This window comes from Loxodonta africana, chromosome 6 (genome assembly GCF_030014295.1).
Source record: "Loxodonta africana isolate mLoxAfr1 chromosome 6, mLoxAfr1.hap2, whole genome shotgun sequence".
NCBI lineage: Eukaryota > Metazoa > Chordata > Mammalia > Proboscidea > Elephantidae > Loxodonta > Loxodonta africana.
In genome coordinates, this window is record NC_087347.1 from 57297159 (window position 1) to 57317175 (window position 20017).

A 20017-nucleotide genomic window follows, 5' to 3' on the forward strand; every position below is an offset into this window, starting at 1 on the left:
TTGGTGTCATTCCACAACTTGTCTGCTCTTTGGGATCATTAGTATTCAAAGTGTCGTATCTATTCTTGAGATGGTTTCTAAATTCAGATGAGATATGCTCAAGATCACTTTGGCTCTCATGGACATGGTCTCATTTTTTTCAGTTTCACTTGAACCTACACATGAACAACTGACGGTCTGTTCCACAGTCGGCCCCTGGCCATGTTCTGACTAACGATGTTGAGCTTTTCCATTGTCTCTTTCCACAGACGTAGTCAATTTGATTCCTGTGTATTCTACCTGGCAAGGTCCATATGTGCAATTGCCATTTATGTTGGTGAAAAAAGGTATTTGCAATGAAGTCATAGCCTTACAAAATTCAATCCTGTGGTCTCCAGCATCATTTCTATCACTTCCTAAGGTCATTTTTTTTTTCACTATCAATTCTTCTTCTTTGTCTCTGGCTTTCCCATTCAGACCACCAGTAATTATCAATGCATCCTGATTGCATGTTTGATCAATTTTAGACTGCAGAAGTTTGTAAAAATCTTTAATTTCTTCATCTTTGGCCTTAGTGTTTGGTGCATAAATTTGAATAACAGTGTTATTAACTGGTCTTCCTTATAGGCATACAGATATTAGCCTATCACTGACAGCACTGTACTTCAGGATAGATCTTGAAATTTTTTTTTTGATAATGAATTCAACACCATTCCTCTTCAAGCTGCCATTTCTGGCACAGTAGACCATATGACTGTCAGATTCAAAATGGCCAATACCAGCCCATTTTGGCTCACTAATGCCTAGGACATACATCTTTATGCATTCCATTTCATTTCTGACAATTTCTAATTTTCCTAGATTCATACTTCATACAGTCCACATTCTGTTTATTAATGGATGTTTGCAGCTATTTCTTCTCATTTTGAGTTGTGCCATATCAGCAAATGAAGGTCCTGAAAACTTCACTCCATCCATGTCATTAAGGTCGATTCTACTTTGAGGAGGCAGCTCTTCCCCAGTTGAATTCGGAGTGGTTTCCAACATGACAGGTCCATCTTCTGGCACTATATCAACGTTCCTCTGCTATTCATGAAGGTTTTCATCGGCTAATTCTTTTCAGAAGTAGGCCACCGGGCCCTTCTTCCTAGTCTTAGTCTGGAAGCTCAGCTGAAACCTGTCCGCCGTGGGTGACCCTGATGGTATTTGAATACCGGTGACATAGCTTTCAACATCATAGCAATACGCAAGCCCCCACAGTATGACAAACTGACAGATCCATGGGGGCAGATTAAGGTAATAAAATTACCATGAGGTGATCAAACTTCACATCACAATGATGGGACATACTGATACAATTTGTTCCATCCTGGATGCACGGAGAAAGTCACATCATCATCTACCCATGTAATATTCCACCCAAGAGGTGCAATATCAAGACATCTACAACTAACTCTCCAATAGTTTGGCCAAAGGAGAGAAGGGGGAATGGGAAGAAAGAGAAGAGAGAAAAGAGAGCAAGTGGGCGAGCGAGCAAGAGAACTAAACCATGTGAACTTACATGACGGATGCATCGAAGTGGTATTTTTTTTTGTTACCAGGTAGAGTGTAGAATTGGTTTGTATCTTCCTTAAATGTTTGGAACAATGTTATCAGTGAAGCCTATAAGCCTAGAGGATGTTTATTTGTTTTGTGGAAAAATTTTAAATAAACGATTCAAGTTTTTTTTTTTAAAAGATGTGCATTTATTAACATTCTCTATTTCTTTTTGGATCTGTTTTGGTAGGTCATGATTTTTCAGAAATTTGTCCATTTCATATAAATTACTGACATGAAGTTGTTCATATCATTTTTTCCCCAATAAAAGCCTTTATTTTGAAGATGTCTAAACATGCAAGAACAGTATAATTTAAAAAAAGACACATATTTCTTATCTCTTTTTCTCTGCTGTGGTTCCTGTTCCTGCTGTGTAGATAAATGACCAATTTGGCATCTACTGTGACTACAACTTTCTCTGATTTGTTGCCCTTATCCATCTTGTCTACCTCCTTTCACAGTAGTTAGCAGTCACAGCTTTCTGCAGTGGCCTTACCTTTTAGCACTGGAACATTCAGGATTGGGGATTAAGGACAGAAGCAATGACCAAGGCTAGGAGAGAATGAAGGCATTGCCTGGAACACACATGTGTACACATACATACCTCACACACACTCCTTTTTATTTTTTGAGGGCAGAGAAGATCTAAGAGTAGTCAACGCATTTTTTCAGTAGAGCTAATTCTCTTCATTCCGTTTCTATTTTTAATTCCCACAGGTTACAATTATACTTCTGTCATACTACTTCTTAAGTGTGTTAGCTTGGGTCCCACCCTCATACACTAGTCACTGCTCCCCAAACCCAAAGTACATGTAGGCTAAAGATGCCTCCTATTTCCCGGGGCTCTAGTAAGTTAAACCCACAGAACACTGTACAGATTCAGAACACATGGTGGCATCTAAGACTTGTCTTGACAGACTCTGGGAAGACCTGAAGAAAGAAAAATCTCTTTTTTTCCTGCCTTCTCACTTAGACTAAGCACACTATCTTCTCCAGTATCTAGCTTCCTATTTTTAGGAGCAGCCACAATATACTGACATAATTTTAATCACATGGGAACGATGTTGCTGAAAGAGGAAGGGGTAACCAAAGACAAACTGTACTTCTTCATATTTTTGGTCAAGACCACTCTGTTTTCAAAGATGTATTTTTACTCATTACAGCCAGCTTAAACTGAACAAAGGTCTGAATTAATTTAAAGTAGTCAACGTTGGATGAGGCATTCTAATAGTCAAGGACATGAGCTCTGGAATCAGACCTAGGTTCAAATCCCACTTACTAGCCATGTGGTCTTTGGCAAGTTAATCTCCAATTCCAAAGCTCACCTCCTTCTGTAAAATGAGAATGATTCCTCTTTCATAGGGTCAAGAATTAAATGAGATACTGGACAGAAAGCCTTAGCATAGTCTTTTGTACCTGATAAACTGCAGCTACAGTTATTAACAAGTACTTACCTATGGAGACAAATATTAAAAAAGTAACAATTAGATTACGTCCTTCATGTTAAAAGGACTTTACCACAGGTGTACACTTTGAAACTTGAGCACTTTGAAACCTAAAGTATATAGTATTGTGCACAGCAAAGCCCAAAACACAGGGGTGGTGTGTGTTTACAATTCACTTGGCCCATTCAATTCTAAATCTTTGAAACTGCAAACACAATGAATGAAAATGATTCACATACTTCCCATCTGCACTTACCTGTTACTGAAAAGGCCAAATCCATGACCATATCATGATGCCAATGTAAACATGTGTATGTGTATTTCTTATCATCATCAAAATTTCTCCTAGTGGACAAAAACAAAACCTTTAATTAGTCCAAAGGCATAAGTTGAAAATAATGGTGTGCCAAATACCATAATGAACCATAATATTTAGTTTACTGGTTTTAATGTGCAAATTGTACATTTTCTATTTCTAACCCAGGTCAACACTACAAATAAACCATCTGTGGTATACTACTAGCCAGGTATTCACTATAGTCACTCTTTCCTTTTTAGCAAAGGCTGAAAGTCTTCTTCATTAGAATGATTATGGGCAACGTGGAATTTTTCACTTGCAATGTGTTATGGATTGAAATGTGTCCCTCAAAAATGTGTGTTGGAAATCCTAACCTCTACAACTATGGTTATAGTCCCATTTGGGAATGGGTTATCTCTATTAATGAGGCAGGATTACTGCTGAGTGTGTCTCGAGTCATTCTCTTTTGAGATACAAAAAAGGTTTAACAAGAAAGCAGAGATGGGGGAAGAGAGACGCCAAGTCACATGAAGATCACCCAGGAGCAGAACCTGAAGAGATAAGGACTTTCCTGCAGAGCCGAAAGAGACAGAAAGCCTTTCCCTAGAGCCCACACCCTGAACTCAGACTTCTAGCCTCCTAAACTGGAGAAAATAAATTTGTTTATTAAAGCCATCCACTTGAAGTACTTCTGTTATAGCAGCACTAGATAACTAAACCAAAAACCTGCTGCCATCGAGTTGACTGCGTCTCATAGCAACACCACAGGACAGAGTAGAACTGCCCCCATAGAGTTTCTAAGGAGCGCCTGGTGGATTCGAACTGCCGATCTTTTGGTTAGCAGCCGTAGCACTTAACCACTACGCCAACAGTTAGTTATCTGTTGTTGTTCTAGATAACTAAGATGCCCTATAAACCCAAAGTCAGAAATTCTAAAATAGTAACTACATGAAATGAAAAACACAGTAATAAAAGAAAGGGTGCCAGCAACAGAAGCCTAATTTCCATTTCTAACAGTGGCTTTTCAGTACTTTCTTCTTTACTGGATCCAGAGATAGCCTTGTTCTGCAGGACTAATATAAAATAGCACATAAGTGATCACCAGTCTTCATGAATTAACCGACCAAAGACGAATTTTGCCATCCTTGTGGCCGGATGCTACGCAATCTTCTTTTGGGTGGCATGCAACACATGTAAAATTGTTCTTAGCATGTTTTTTATTTCTTGATGATGATAAAGTAAACCTAAGAGGAAAAAAAACATTCCCTTTATTATTAAAGTCTCTTGTAAGCGGTGATGTAGTTAAGTAAAAGGAAGTTCTCATCCTTATTAATCAAATTAGAGAACTCTCAGAATTCAGTCAATAGAAATGTTAAGACTTTTTAAAAAAAGAAAATTCTGATTAAGAATCAAGCATTTTATTCTGTAAACATGTATAAATATACAAATACAAACGTCACATGACTAACATTCTACAGTAACTGGCCTAAGGAGGCCACTGACATTTAAAAAAAAAGGTAGTGCTTTTAATGGCTTTTTGGGATAGGTAACACTTGTTCAAATATCTTGCTGAAGTACACTGTATCATGAGGTACGGGTAAGCCTAAGAAACTATACCTGAGACAACTGGCTAATATGTCTAAGGGATAGACCCAAAGGCATGAATCTACTGCTATTATATATCTAGCCTATTTTCTATTCTTATACTGAGTATTTGACAATGTACTGGCTCCGAGGAAGTCAGAATCCTTAATGTACCACAAAGAAAAACAAATGTCCATCTTGGCAGAGTAATAGGGAAGAGAGGACAATGTCACTTAAAGAGTGACTACTCAATGCTTAACACTAGTCTCTTTATATGTCTACCTTATTCATCCTCACAACTCTACTAGGCAGCTAGTATCCCCATTTTAAATGTAATTTGAGGTGCAGTGGGGTTCAAATGGACTAAATTTCTCTCATTTTAAACAGGTATTTGAAGGCCTGTATTACTTCCTATATCCATAAAATGAATATTAGAAGTACCTGGAGAAGGCTTTTCAAACTACATCCAATTTTGGCACTAAGTATGCACACCAGAATCTAGCTGCACAGGGGCTTTTGTCTGCAAAAGGTTCCCTAGCTTTTCGTGACTAATGATTCCCGCACCCTACTGACTGTGGATTAAAAACTACACCTCTACACCTCATTGTGTCACCATCACTAGCAACATGAAATTGGAGATGGTTTTGGATCATAAGTACGGAACAAAATTATAACACACCCTTAAATAAATAAAATAAAGCTGACAAAAAGGAATTCTTACCTTGATGTTGTTTTCTTTTTGAAAAAATAAACAGACAAGTAAAAGTCCCGTACTGCTGCAACATATTCTCCCTAGGATTTCAAAGAGAAGATACTGTAACACTCACAAAACTGGATTCAATACAATAAATGGTAAAGACAGTCCGTGAGTTACAAATGTCTGACCTAGGGACAACTCATACCTAAGAATGGACTGCCGTAAAGCCTATTATATTAAAAATTGGAGTTAAATACAATGGTTCGTAATAACAAATGCACACATTACTTTGTGATGCTCGTGAAAACACTGTGCGGTTTGAATGGAAGTTTCTTAAGTGTTTTATATGCATTAAAAAACAAAAACAAAAAAAACTCACTGTCGAGTCGATTCTGACTCATAACGACCCTATAGGACTGAGGAGAACTGCCTCACAGGGTTTCCAAGGAATGGCTGGTGGATTCCAACTGCAGACCGTTTGGTTAGCAGCTGAGCTCTTAACCACTGCACCACCAGGGCTCCTTTATATGCATAGAAATGTAAAATATATACTATATACTAAGACATACATTTGGCCAACTGACACTAAATAAGAAATCACACGTATCTGTTGCAACTTACCTACAAATTCAACTTAAACACAGGTTCAGGAATGAATTTTGTTCATTACCTGGGGACTGCCTGTACTCTTTAAGAAATATTCTCATCACAAAAGTTAACACAGTACCAATAATTTGGTTTGGCAGATTAAGAATATATTACTATAAATGATACACTTTAGCTATAGAAAGGATAATGTACTTTTAAGATAATGACAGAAAATAAAAAGATCAGCTTTGGTCCTAAATCCTAACCTAGACTCTCTAGCTTTAAATAGAAAAAAAAAAATTCCATTAAGGCATAATGTATATACAATAAAATGCAATTTCTGACATATATGCATACCCATACAGCCATCACTATGATCATGATTTAGAACATTTCTTTCACCTCTGAACATTCCCTTGTGTCCCTTTCCCGCTGTTACCCATTGCACTGTCTCCTGCAACTATTACCATCACTATAGCTTATTTTCTGCCCTGTCTAGAACTTCGTATGAACACAGTGACATAATATACACTCTTCTGTGTCTGGATTCTTTAGCTCAACATTGTATTTTTGAGACTCATCCATCCTACTGTATGTATCGTCGTTAGTTCCTTTTTATTGTTGAGCAGCATTCCACTGAATAAATGTATATCATAATTTGTTTATTCTCTTGATCAACATGTGATTATTCTCATTTTGGAGGTATCAGGAATAATAATCATTCTTGTGTAAGTCATTCTGTGCGTGTGTTTTTATTTCCCTACCTAGGAGTGGAATTGCTGGGTCATGGGAAGGTAGATTTTATGTTGCTCCACACCTTTGCCAATATTGATATTATCTGTCTTTTTAATTTTAGCTGTTCTAGTGTATGTGACGTGTTACCTCACGGTGGTTTTAATTTGTACTTACGTGATGGCTACTATGTTGAAGAATAGTAATAACGTTTAAATGTTAATAATGTTCAAGATTTTTCTCTACTCTGAGAAATTAACTCTTTCTAAAACAAAGCCAAATAATGCCATAAAACTTAAGGCTAAACACATGGCACCACAATGATACTCTGGGGTTTTGTTCATACTTGATTTAAAAATGGTAAGCGATGATAGAGGATGGCTAAATAAATCACAGTATGCTCATATAATGGAGCACTACACAGTTATTATCTCTGAAGAACATTTAAGTATACGCTTATGTTGTAATTTTAAATGGGAAAAAAATCAGAAAAAAGTCTTCAGATTCTAATTCAGTTTGGAAAAGTTATTTTATATACGTGTAAGAAAAAGACTAAGGGGCCCTGGTAGTACAGTGGTTAAGAGCTCGGCTGCTAACCAAAAGGTCGGTGGTTGGACTCCACCAGCCACTCTGTGGGAGAAAGATGCTGCAGTCTGCTTCCGTAAAGATTTCAGCCTTGGAGACAACTATCGGACACTTCTGCTCTGTCCTATAGGGTTGCTATACATCATTGACTTGGGTTTTAAGAAAAAGACTAGAAGGAGATTTCTCAAATATTATCATTGGTGATATTATGGATTTTATTTCCTCACTATATTTTTCTGTAATCCCCAAATTTTCTATAATGGGCATCTTAACTCTGGATAAAGTGGCTATTTTTTCTAAAGACATAGTCTAAAATAAAAAGAGTGGCTTTTACGTGGGACAAGCTGAAAAATACTGCACAAATGCCAAAACGCTATTTTTTGAAGGGGGGAAATTAGAGGGTTTATAGGTACAATAGGCTAGAATATAAAAAATTAGGATGGTTCAAGAAAATCTATACCATAAATACATGTTAAAGCACTGAAACAGACTTTTTTAGTTGCTAACAAAAAATACAGTAAATGAAGGCAATACTAAAACAATTTAAATACTATGCTCAGAGGATAGACTGCAGGAAAAGATTTTATATACAAAAAATGAAAACCAACAAAACAAAACTTACCTTATTTCCAAAGGCTATGCACTTAGGTGACTGGTTTATATAATCCAAAACAAAGGATATCTCCTTGGCTTTTATTTCCTGGCTTGATGATTTTGGTAGCTTCACTGAAACCAGCTGAAATGTATCTAGCCAAAGGAAGCTATTATTAATACAAAGCTTCTTTAGAGAAAGTAAAAACATACATATATTCATACGAAACTGTTATCAGTACTCTAGAATTCATTTAATGCCATGTCTTAAAAAGTGCCTCCAAACTGGGCTCTCTGCTTGAATATACTTGTTTTAAATAGAAGTTTATTTCTACAACTCATATACATACATACATACCCTAAACATATATAGAAAGCAACTTGTATCTTACTGGTACATTCTACATTCCAAAGTACTAAGCTGTGCATTAAAATGGAGATGAAATATGAATACTGGTAACTGAACAGCCAAAAGCAACAAACCACCTGAGAGAACTTTCAGAAATGTTGGGCTTCCCACAACATTTACTGATAAATCTCCTTTTCCATAGTATCGACATGCTCCTCTCTTTACATCCTTTAAAAAAGTTTCTCAAGCAGAAATAACTCTGTATTACCATGCTACCTCACCTTCTTTGACTTTACAGTGAATAGAAAATTCTGTAACACACTGAACTATTTTTCCTGTCCTCTAAACTACTGATTCTTCCAGTGTTCTCACTCATATCAAAACTTACATGCCCAAACTTTTAATTTTTGATTTTTCTCTCTAAACTTAGCCTTTCCTCAACACTGCCCTTTGTAGTAAATGACACCATCCTTTACCTAGCTGCTTAGACCAAATCTTTGACTATTCTCAAATCCCACATCGAATCATCAGCAAATTGTTAGTTGTACCTTCAAAATCTATCTATTCAGTGACAAAAATAAAAAATAAATTAATTATATTATACCTGGTTTTTCTTTATTTATTGTTACAAAGACAGAATCCTCAGTGTGGGCAACAGTAAAGAGGGCATGAAGTTTATGTCCAACTATGAAAGTCTGAAAGACAAAAATCATCATCTTGATTATTGCTTGTTACCCTGTCTCCCCATAAAGCATTATGTTCCCTAAGGGCAGGGATTTTTATCTGTGTTGCTCACTGTTGTATCCCCTATACCAAATCAGTGCCTGATCTATAAGACACTCAATACATATTTACTGAATAACCTTTCAAGGTTAATACATATAGATCTATCTGATTCTTTTTAACTATAGTATTGCTCCTTGGAAACCCTATGAGGCAATTATACTCTGTCCTATAGGGTCATTATGAATCAGAACCGACTTGACAGCATGTAACAACAAGTAGTATTATACTGAAAGAATGCGTCGTAATTTTAACCAGTCCCCTACCAGCTGACATCAAGGTTATATTAAATTTCTCTTCCTACCATAACCAATGTTGCAGGGACTACATACATGCCATTATTTTAATGAGAGATTCTTCTAAGTGAGATTGCTGAAGAAAAGGGTAGGTACTTACTCATTTTCAGTTTTACTCCCACTGATTGTGTATGAAAGGGATTTACCTAGTGGCTTTTTTTTTTTTTTATTTAATCACTACGTTTTTTTCAACCTGCAATTTGTCTAATCTGACAGAACACAAGCTATGTCATTTGTTTTAATTTACATTTCTTTAGTTAAGCATCTCTTCAGGTTTACTGGCGATTTCTATTTTCTTCTGCTGATTATATATTCAAATCCTATGCTCATTTTTCTAGTAGGTTATTAGTTTTTTGCTATTGATTTTTAGGAGTTTTTTAATATACTACATATAGTATCCCTTGCGGATATTTTCTTCCAGTTTTATTAAGCCTTCTTTTAGTGAGAAGTTTAAAATTGTTCTTTTATGGTGCTTGAATTTCACAACTTTCTTAGGAAGGATATCTAAAGATTAGACACTGCAGAAGGAAACAATGTGTCTGTCATTAAAGTGTGCTGCCATTCCTTTTCACATAAGGAAAACTGAAGATCAATCCACGTACCTTTATCAAAATGCCATCTATATAGTCCCACAGCTTAATTGTGCCATCAAAGGAACAAGAATATAACTAAAAGGGCAAAAATAAAACAAAGTTGGTTAATAAAATAGAAATCCAATAAGATATCAAATGAAAAATTTAATGCTGCTATAGAAGACATTTTCTGTTTATTAATTTATTGTCAGCTTTAACGAGGTAGAGACTCATTTCGGTAAAATAAACAATCTCTCATAACCCTCTGGCGAAAGCAGATTCATCAATTTCAAGTTTTTAACTAAAACTGAGGAGAAAAAAAAGCCAAGGCTCTTTCTTCAGGATGGAAATGGTAAGGCAATGAGTTATGAAAATCATTCAAATTGTTGCTACTTCTCTCACAAACCCAGTTCCTTTTTATTGGCACTAAAGAAGTGCTTCTCAAATTATCAGAGAAGGAACTTTTTAAAATAACTTAATTTCTAATCCATCAAGGACCAAGACTTTTGTAAAATACAACAGACATTATTATGTGCTTGCATGCTGTGGCAAAATCAAAGTGTTACAAAGTTCAGGACACTCATTCTATACTTATCTCATCAAGGCCGATAACCAACAGCTCGTGGCACTGTTCCATGCACCATACTTTGGTAGTACCAGAAAGCCTCACTAACACATATTTATAATTTTGTCCCAGTGGATTTAGTTTTATTAAAGCCATTCTAGATTTTGTTGTTGTTTGTATTGTGAAAACACTTTGCTCAAAATATTTATGAAAAATTTTAAGCTCTTTGAAAAAAAGTGACAGTTTTATGATCTATACAAATGGGAACATGGCTTCAGAAAATAGAAACAAAAAATGTTGGAGTAAGAAAATATTTACCCAAATAATTATATTAAGTAGAAAATATAATATTATAGTTACTACGTATAACGTAAGAATAATAAACATGAATCAGTAAGACACAAGTCAAACATATAACCACTATCAAGACAATGGTTAATGCACAACGGTTAGGTCCACAGCCTCTGCTCCCACCACCACCTCAACCAAACTTATCCATTACAATTGCTCTCCTCTAATTTTAACTTTCAGTCAAATGAAACAGATCTTTCATGCAATGCGTATATGAGGTTTTTGTTTTGCTATAAAACTTGGTAACAGAGACTTCACAAATTTCAGTTTTAACGACAGGATACTTTTGCTATGAGGGTTCTGTCAAACCCTCAGGAGACAGCAAAGACAAAACGGGTACTTAGGGCCTGTACAAGAGTTAATTGAGTTTCAATCAAGTGAGTTGATTTTCAAGAGTAGTTTATTTAATTTTAGAAGGAAAAACTTAGTGTCAATTTATGTCCTACTTCCCCTCAGATAATGCAAGGTAAATCCATTCTTAAGTACTACCTTCTAGGTTGGCCGAGACTGGTAATCCAGAAAAATGGAAGTTGGTCAAAAACAAGAGCAAGAGCAAAAAATTACAGAGAAAACTCTTTTGTAGCTTTGCTAAAACTTAAGAACAGAAATCTATTTCACTATTCTTGAATTCTGAGATACAAGGACTGCTTCTAGAGGGGTATGGGGAGATACGGACAAAACTAGATTCTGAAGTTTGTCCTGATTCACTAACTAAAGATGCACCAACTAAAGAAGCCCTTCTTCTTTTCTAGACACCTGCCTTAAGATTAGGTACCATCCACATTAACCCTGAAGAGCCTCAACTTTAAAAGGACAGATCCACCATGTTAATAGCTCTAGGCCAACATTTTCTGAAATGTGTTCCATTACTAATCTCTCAAGCTACTCTGAAGAAATCAAAGAATACAGAGGTCAAATAAGTTTGAGAAACACCAAGTACTACAGACGGGCAGTCCCCAGATTATGAATGAAATCCATTGTTTTTAAGTCAAAAGTGTAGGTAAGTTGGAAAAGGTATATACAGTTCTTATTTAGCATCAGTCAGTCAAATGTTTGTTTTAGTGTGTAGTGTATATTTTACCTTTCTAAATGTATAGAGTGCTTAAGAAACACTCCTAAACCGTGCAATGCTTTCATGAGTGTCACAAAGTAGTGTGTGTGTTCGTTATTACAAACCACTGTGTTTAATTCAAGGTTTTAATACAATAGGCTTTATGGCAGTCCGTTGTTAAGTACCAGTTGTCCGTAAGTTGGATGTTCGTAACCTGGGGACTGCCCATACATCACTTTTGGATATTCACAATTCATATGAAGGCACCAGAGAAGTCCTACAATTACTAAATCCATTTAACTATTCTTAACCCTGAATTTCAGAAACTCATACAGACAAGGATCCCTTCTTTCAAATAATACTTATTAGCATCTTGTGGGACAAATGGGTCACAGAATATATCGTGGCAAAGAAGTTCTAGGTGTGACCCTATTTTAAAAACGAAAAATATCCTGAATCAGGAATCAACAGGGCTAATTCCCTGCTCACGGCCTGAAAAGTTTACCAGCCAAGTTTAACTCAAAGTTTGACACCTGTAGGTGGTTGTTGGGGTTGAGCTGGATTCCGGTGACCAGATCACTGTGCCCGTGCAATATGTGTACACATTCTTCTGTAGCTGTGCTATAAACTTTAATGAAGTCCCCGGAGACACAGAAGATATACCTGAAAATAAGAGAAAAATAAGTTTCACATACACTATAATGTTTTTGTCCATAATAAAACATAAAGAGGTTTAAGAACTCTTTATTCATATTTGTGTGCTGTTTTAGGCTATGGGGATGATTGTAAGGCTGATTAGTTCATTAACTCAGAAGAGCAGATTAAGGAAGCCAGTCTCTGCCCTGTTCCTTTGGGTACAGGCTGTACAGAATCATCCTGTGAAAACAGCCAACTTAACCAAGTTTTCTGTTCACCACATGGATGCAGACACTGTGCTATGTGCTCACTTAGTTAGTATCAATTATTACTTTTCAGTGGCTCTGTTCCTAACAGCAGTGTCTTCCACGGTCCTCCAACTCATCACTTATTAGAGACACCAGCTAACAAATGCTAAGTCAAAGGCTCTGCTTCAACAGGGGAGGTCCAGGTCTCTTTTGTAGCAAGAAACAAAGACTTCATGACAGTTCTTCTTCTTGTTGCTAAACTGCTGGTTTGCTTTGGTGTTTCTGGGTTTGTGGCTTTCTTCCACATAGCAGAGGCTGCTGAAGTATTCAAAGTAGATAAGTTGGGGTAATATTTGTTTGGCTATTTTTATAACTGATGCCTTTGAATTATGGTGTTGGCAAAGAATATTGAATATACCACGCATTGCCAGAAGAACGGACAAATCTGTCTTTGAAGAGTATAGCTAGAATAGTCCTTAGAAGTGAGGATGGCAAGACTTTATCTTACGCATTTTGGACATGTTATTAAGAGGGACCAGATTCTGGAGAAGGATATCATACTTGGTAAAGTAGAGGGTCAGCGAAAAAGAGGAAGACCCTTAATGAGATGGACTCACACAGTGGCTACAACAATGGGCTCAAACATAGCAACAGTTGTGAGAATGGCGCAGGACCAGGGAATGTTTTCTTCTGCGTACATAAGGTCGCTATGAGTCAGAACCAACTTGACGGCACCCAACAACATTTTCATAATGGATATAACCACAGGACAAAGTCCAGAAATATAAGACTTCTAGTTATTTAAACAAAAAACGTTTGCTCAGTGCCTACTCTGGTGAACGCTTTTGTCATATACCGTAGAAGGTATAAATCAGACTCCTCAGCGAAGCTGGACCTTTTCTCTGTGCTCCCAAAGCATCATGTGCATAACTTTACCCTAATACTTTTCATACCACGTTGAAATTGCTTGTTTACATATATATCTATATATCCACTTTTCTTAATTGGCTATAAGCTCCTATAAGAGAGATCATATTTTTCTTTGATTCCCAATACCCAATTGAGTTTGTTGAAAAGAATTTGCCCAATCATCAAGGGTTTTATACACTGTTGTTGTTGTTAGGTGCCATCGAGTCGGTTCCAACTCATGGCGACCCTATGCACAACAAAACCAAACACTGCCCAGTCCTGTGCCATCCTTACAATCATTGTTATGCTTGAGCTCATTGTTGCAGCCACTGTGTCAATCCACCTCGTTGAGGGTCTTCCGCTTTTCCGCTGACCCTGTACTCTGCCAAGCGTGATGTCCTTCTCCAGGGACTGGTTCCTCCTGACAACATGTCCAAAATATGTAAGACGCAGTCTCGCCATCCTTGCCTCTAAGAAGCATTCGGGCCACACTTCTTCCAAGACAGATTTGTTCGTTCTTTTGGCAGTCCATGGTATATTCAATATTCTTCTCCAACACCACAATTCAAAGGCATCAACTCTTCTTCGGTCTTCCTTATTCACTGTCCAGCTTTCACATGCATATGATGCGACTGAAAATACCATGGCTTGGGTCAGGCACACCTTAGTCTTCATGGTGACATCTTTGTTCTTCAACACTTTGAAGAGGTCCTTTGCAGCACATTTGCCCAATGCAATGCGTCTTTTGATTTCCTGACTGCTGCTTCCATGGCTGTTGATTGTGGATCCAAGTAAAATGAAATCCTTGACAACTTCAGTCTTTTCTCCATGTATCATGATGTTGGTCCAGCTGCGAGGATTTTTGTTTTCTTTATGTTGAGGTGTAATCCATACTGAAGGCTGTGGTCTTTGATCTTCATTAGTAAGTACTTCAAGTCTTCTTCACTTTCAGCAAGCAAGGCTGTGTCATCTGCATAACGTAGGCTGTTAATGAGTCTTTTTCCAATCCTGATGCCCCGTTCTTCTTCATATAGTCCAGCTTCTCGGATTACTTGTTCAGCATACAGATTAAATAGGTATGGTGAAAGAATACAACCCTGACACACACTCTTCCTGACTTTAAACCAATCAGTATCCCTTTGTTCTGTCCGTACAACTGCCCCTTGATCTATGTAAAGGTTCCTCACGAGCACAAGTGTTCCGGAATTCCCATTCTTCGCAGCGTTATCCATAGTTTGTTATGATCCACACAGTCGAATGCCTTTGCATAGTCAATAAAACACAGGTAAACATCCTTCTGGTATTCTCTGCTTTCAGCCAGGATCCATCTGACATCAGCAATGATACCCCTGGTTCCACGTCCTCTTCTGAAACCAACCTGAGTTTCTGGCAGTTCCCTGTCGATATACTGCTGCAGCTGTTTTTGAATGATCTTCAGCAAAATTTGACTTGCGTGTGATATTAATGATATTGTTCTATAATTTCCACATTCGGTTGGATCACCTTTCTTGGGAACAGGCATAAATATGGATCTCTTCCAGTCAGTTGACCAGGAAGCTGTCTTCCATATTTCTTGGCATAGACGAGTGAGCACCTCCAGCACTGCATCTGTTTGTTGAAACATCTCAATTGATATTCCATCAATTCCTGGAGCCTTGTTTTTCACCAATGCCTTCAGAGCAGCTTGTACTTCTTCCCTCAGTACCATTGGTTCCCGATCATATGCCACCTCTTGAAATGGCTGAATATCAACTAATGCTTTTTGGTATAATGACTCTGTGTATTCCTTCCATCTTCTTTTGATGCTGCCTGTGTCATTTAATATTTTCCCCATGGAATCCTTCACCATTGCAACTCGAGGCTTGAATTTTTTCTTCAATTCTTTCAGCTTGAGAAACACCGAGCGTGTTCTTCCCTTTTGGTTTTCCATCTCCAGCTCTTTGCACATGTCATTATAATACTTTACTTTGTCTTCTCAAGAGGCCCTTTGAAATCTTCTGTTCAGTTCTTTTACTTCATCAATTCTTCCTTTTGCTTTAGCTGCTCGATGCTCAAGAGCAAGATTCAGAGTCTCCTCTGACATCCATCTTGGCCTTTTCTTTCTTTCCTGTCTTTTGAGTGACCTCTTGCTTTCTTCATGGATGTCCTTGATGTCATTCCACAACATGTCTGGTCTGCGGTCGCTAGCGTTCAATGAGTGAAATCTCTTCTTGAGATGGTCTCTAAATTCAGGTGGGATATACTCATGGTCATGTTTTGGCTCTCGTGGACTTGCTCTGATTTTCTTCAGTTTCAGCTTGAACTTGCATATGAGCAATTGATGGTCTGTTCCGTAGTTGGCCCCTGGCCTTATACACTAACTGAATAAAATAATACTATTACAAAACAATGAAAGAGTAAATCTTCTGATGCTGCCTGGGGTTGTTACTACCCTATTTTATAATTCTAAGATACCTGACTTTTCACAAGTATCTTAGAAATCAGGATACATCTTACAATCAATGGTATCTTATAGCTGGTCAGGAATACGATGGCTGTGTGGAAACTGTCTAAGAAGATCAAGAATGTACAAGCAACAAAGCATTGAGATGCATTGTTTCTAAGTTGGCTGGATCTTCCTCTCTATTCCCATGAGCACCACGGTTCAGAGTGCATAATGGCTAACAGCAGGAAACACATTTGGATAAGTAGAGTTGAACTAGATCAGGGAAGGCCCTGAAGGCCAGACAGAAGACTTGTAGTTATGGGAAGGCAACAGAAAACTGTTACAGAGTTCTGAGCAAGACTAGAAATAAGTGTTAGGGTAGTAATGCCATGACAGCAACACTTTAGGGAAATTATATCGCAGCAGTATCCAGAATGATCTGCAAGAGGGCAGTCAGAGAAATTAACCTTGCAGTAATTTAGGAACATAAAAAGTAAGGCAGTCTAGGAATTAAAAGGCAAGAATGACCCACTGTTTCAGTTGTCCATACTGAAGCAACCCTAATGCTACAATGCATAGCACTGTGCAATGCAGTTGGATGTGACAGAATTGGTACTAGACTGGGAATCAGTAATGTCCGGTATGGGAATGCCAGGTACTTTCCTGCACGCCCATCTCCCCACTTACCTCACAACAACCCAGTCAAATAGGCAAAACAGTTTTAGTTCTAGTTCCAAGAGGGCCTAGTGACCAAGATGAAGCTGCTTAAATTCCATAATTCTGTTGGTGTACTATTTCAGCTTTCTTGATAAGCTCCTTTGAGGTAAAATACAAAACTACCCTATTCCTTTAGCTAGCCAACTCATTGTGGTGCACTTTAGATAACAGACATTCAAAAAATCCTTGATGAGTTCACCATGACCCTGTTAAGCTGTGAGAAGAGTCCATGGGTAGTACAAATTGGTAAGTGCAAGAGGCTGCTAACTGAAAGGTTGGAGTCTACCCAGAGGCTCCAGGAAGAAAGGCCTGGTGATCTACTTCAGAAAAATCAGCTACTGAAAACCCTATAGAGCACATTTCTACTCTAACACACAGAGGGTCACCATAGGTCAGTGCCAACTCGATGGCAACTGGTTTCATTTGCTAGAGAACTGGTTTTAATTAATTACTTCTATGTAGATAACAGGAGCCCTGGTGGCACAGTGGTTAAGCACTCAGCTGTCAATCAGTTAGTGGTTCAAACCCACCAGCTGCTCTGCGTAAGAAAGATGTGGCAGTCTGCTTCCATAAAGATTACAGCCTTGGAAACCCTATGAGGCAGATCTACTCTCTTACAGGGTCACTGTAAGTCAGAATTGACTCGATGGCAATGGGTATATACATAACAACAAAAAAATGTGTATCCCTAAACTCCTCAAACTTCAGTCCTCAATTTCAACTTGACCACTACCTATGACTAGGTTAAGAGATCGGCTGCTAACCAAAAGGTCAGCAGTTTGAATCCTCCAGCCACTTCCTGGAAATCCTAAGGGGTAGTTCTACTCTGTCCTACAGGGTCACTACGAGTTGGAAGTGACTCAATGGCAATGGGCTTGGTTTTCGGAGTTTAAACTCAATAGGGCCCAAACTGACCTCAATATCTCTCCCTGTTAATCCTAATCACAAAATCACTCCAAAAACCTGTCTCTTCCCTCCATCCGCAATGATGTTATCTTAGTTCAGGCCAAAGTCACTCTAGTTTGGATGCCTGCACTAGCCTTCTAACCCCTGGTTTTCACTCTTCTAGACTCTTATTCTACCATTTCCCTATGCCATATGCTGCAACTATACTGATAATACGTGTATGACCTCCCCAACTCCAAACCAAGCTCTTCCCTTTGCTGGAATGCCCTCCCTCAATGTCACTGGTGGGAGAAACTCCTGTCAGTCTTCCAAGATCTTACTACTGATGGGAAACTTTCACTATGTGAGTCCTTCTTCTAGGCCATGGCTGTACCTTGAGTATACTAGTCTACCCACCTCTCAACTCTCCAACACATATTATATAGTTTTCTACATGAGTTTTGGATTAATATTTTTGAAGAAACACAATCATGTTACATCCCTACCTTTACTTAGAGAATAAAAAACAAACAAAACAAATAAAAAACAAAACACCATCCTTGGACCAAACAACAACCAATACCTGTCTCCAAGTTCTCTTTCCAACTTCACTTCCCATTAGTTCTCTTCAGAGACCACTCCTACTAGCTAACTGCATCACAGGCTGTTCAATATAAATATGCCTCTGAGTTTGAACTGACTCAAAGACAACAGGTTTGGTCTTTAGTTCTACCCTTCTTGCTTGTGCTGTCCCCCACCTGGAATGCCTTCCATCCACATCCCTTGGTCCAAATAACACCTACCCTTCTAGGTCTAGCCTAAATGTCACCTCCTCAAAAACCTCCATTTTCCCAGTGTGAAGTACTCTCCCCTTTTTATTTGCTTGCACGGTACCACTGTATGAAACATCTGTTACTCAGTATTTCTTTTTCCTCATTAGATTGTAATATTTGAATTCTCTTAGTTCTTGACATCTCATAATGTTATACATCGTTAAGTATGACAAATATTAGAAGTGAATTTAGGGCCTGCAAATGAAACACACAACAGACCTCATAAGGAATAAGTTGTAGAAACAGTACACTGGAGAAGAAACTGGATTAGTGGGTATTAGCCTAAAGCGGCAGAATTTTGGCAAACTCTCAGAGCCTCAGTTTCCTTCTCTGATTCATGAGTATCAACAAAGCCCTTTTTAACCTTAAAGACCAAGGATTTGAATTTTCCTTATTAAAATTTCGAAAGGAATTTATGAAAGCTCCTTCAGTCATGTGTGTATTCAACATTTGCCATACACCCATATGCAAAATACTGTGGGGGATACAAACTTTCCTAAGATACTATTCCCACTCTTCTAAGACAGGGCTGTACTTAGTGCCATTATATTCTTACATTATTTGAAAAACTTATTACAATGTGTCACTTGTAGATTATGATAACGTAGGAGTAATGACGATGGTAGCTGACATACATTGACCTATTAAGTGCCACGCACCGTTTTACAAGTTTTACGTGTATTAAGGCATTTAATCCTTCAAACAACTCTATGAGATGTGTTACTAACTATCCCCATTTTACAGAGAGACAACTGAGACAGATTAAGAAACTCGTCAAAGTCACACAGCGTAAGAACTGGGTTTCAAACTCAGGCAATACTTGGGTTTAACTTTTTATCCTGCACAGAGTCTACCATCAGTTTTCACACAAAGCTGCAAAAAGGTTGACTAAGTGCCTTATGTTGGGGGGGGGGGTGTTAAGTATAGGAAAAGCGGAATCTTTAAAAGGTTCAATAATTCCAAGACACGATTCTATACCAAACAGTAAAGATACTCCTGGTGGTACCGAAAGCGCAGCGGACCACATTTCAGACACCACAACGCCAAGCCAATGAACACGTGGACCCGCCCCTGTACACCTCAATCTACCAGCAGACAAACTGTCCAGGGACGGGGAATCGAACCCAAGCCTGTGGTGCCAGAGGACTACTCTCAGAGTGCACCAGCTCCCTCGCGCGTGCTCTGGGGTCTCCGCTCACGCGCCCCTTCCCCAGAGCCCCGATCCGTAGGCAGGCGACATGAGACGCAACTCTGACAGTTCTCTCCCCACTGCCTCCCCTCCCCGCCCCCCCGGGATTTACG

The 20017-nt window shown here is 38.2% G+C and overlaps 1 protein-coding gene across 2 annotated transcripts in view; it reads right to left on the reverse strand.

The window, feature by feature from the left end:
- The window catches only part of WDR75 (WD repeat domain 75), a 39159-nt gene that overhangs the window by 18810 nt on the left and 332 nt on the right, over positions 1-20017 (reverse strand). For both annotated transcript variants that reach the window (XM_064286905.1, XM_003406173.4), the window contains exons 2-8: positions 12596-12725; positions 10126-10191; positions 9049-9139; positions 8127-8251; positions 5624-5694; positions 4443-4562; positions 3277-3365 (exon numbers count right to left, since the gene is read on the reverse strand). In XM_064286905.1, coding sequence (XP_064142975.1) covers positions 3277-3365; positions 4443-4562; positions 5624-5694; positions 8127-8251; positions 9049-9139; positions 10126-10191; positions 12596-12725 — 692 coding nt within the window. The remainder of the gene's footprint in view (positions 1-3276; positions 3366-4442; positions 4563-5623; positions 5695-8126; positions 8252-9048; positions 9140-10125; positions 10192-12595; positions 12726-20017) is intronic.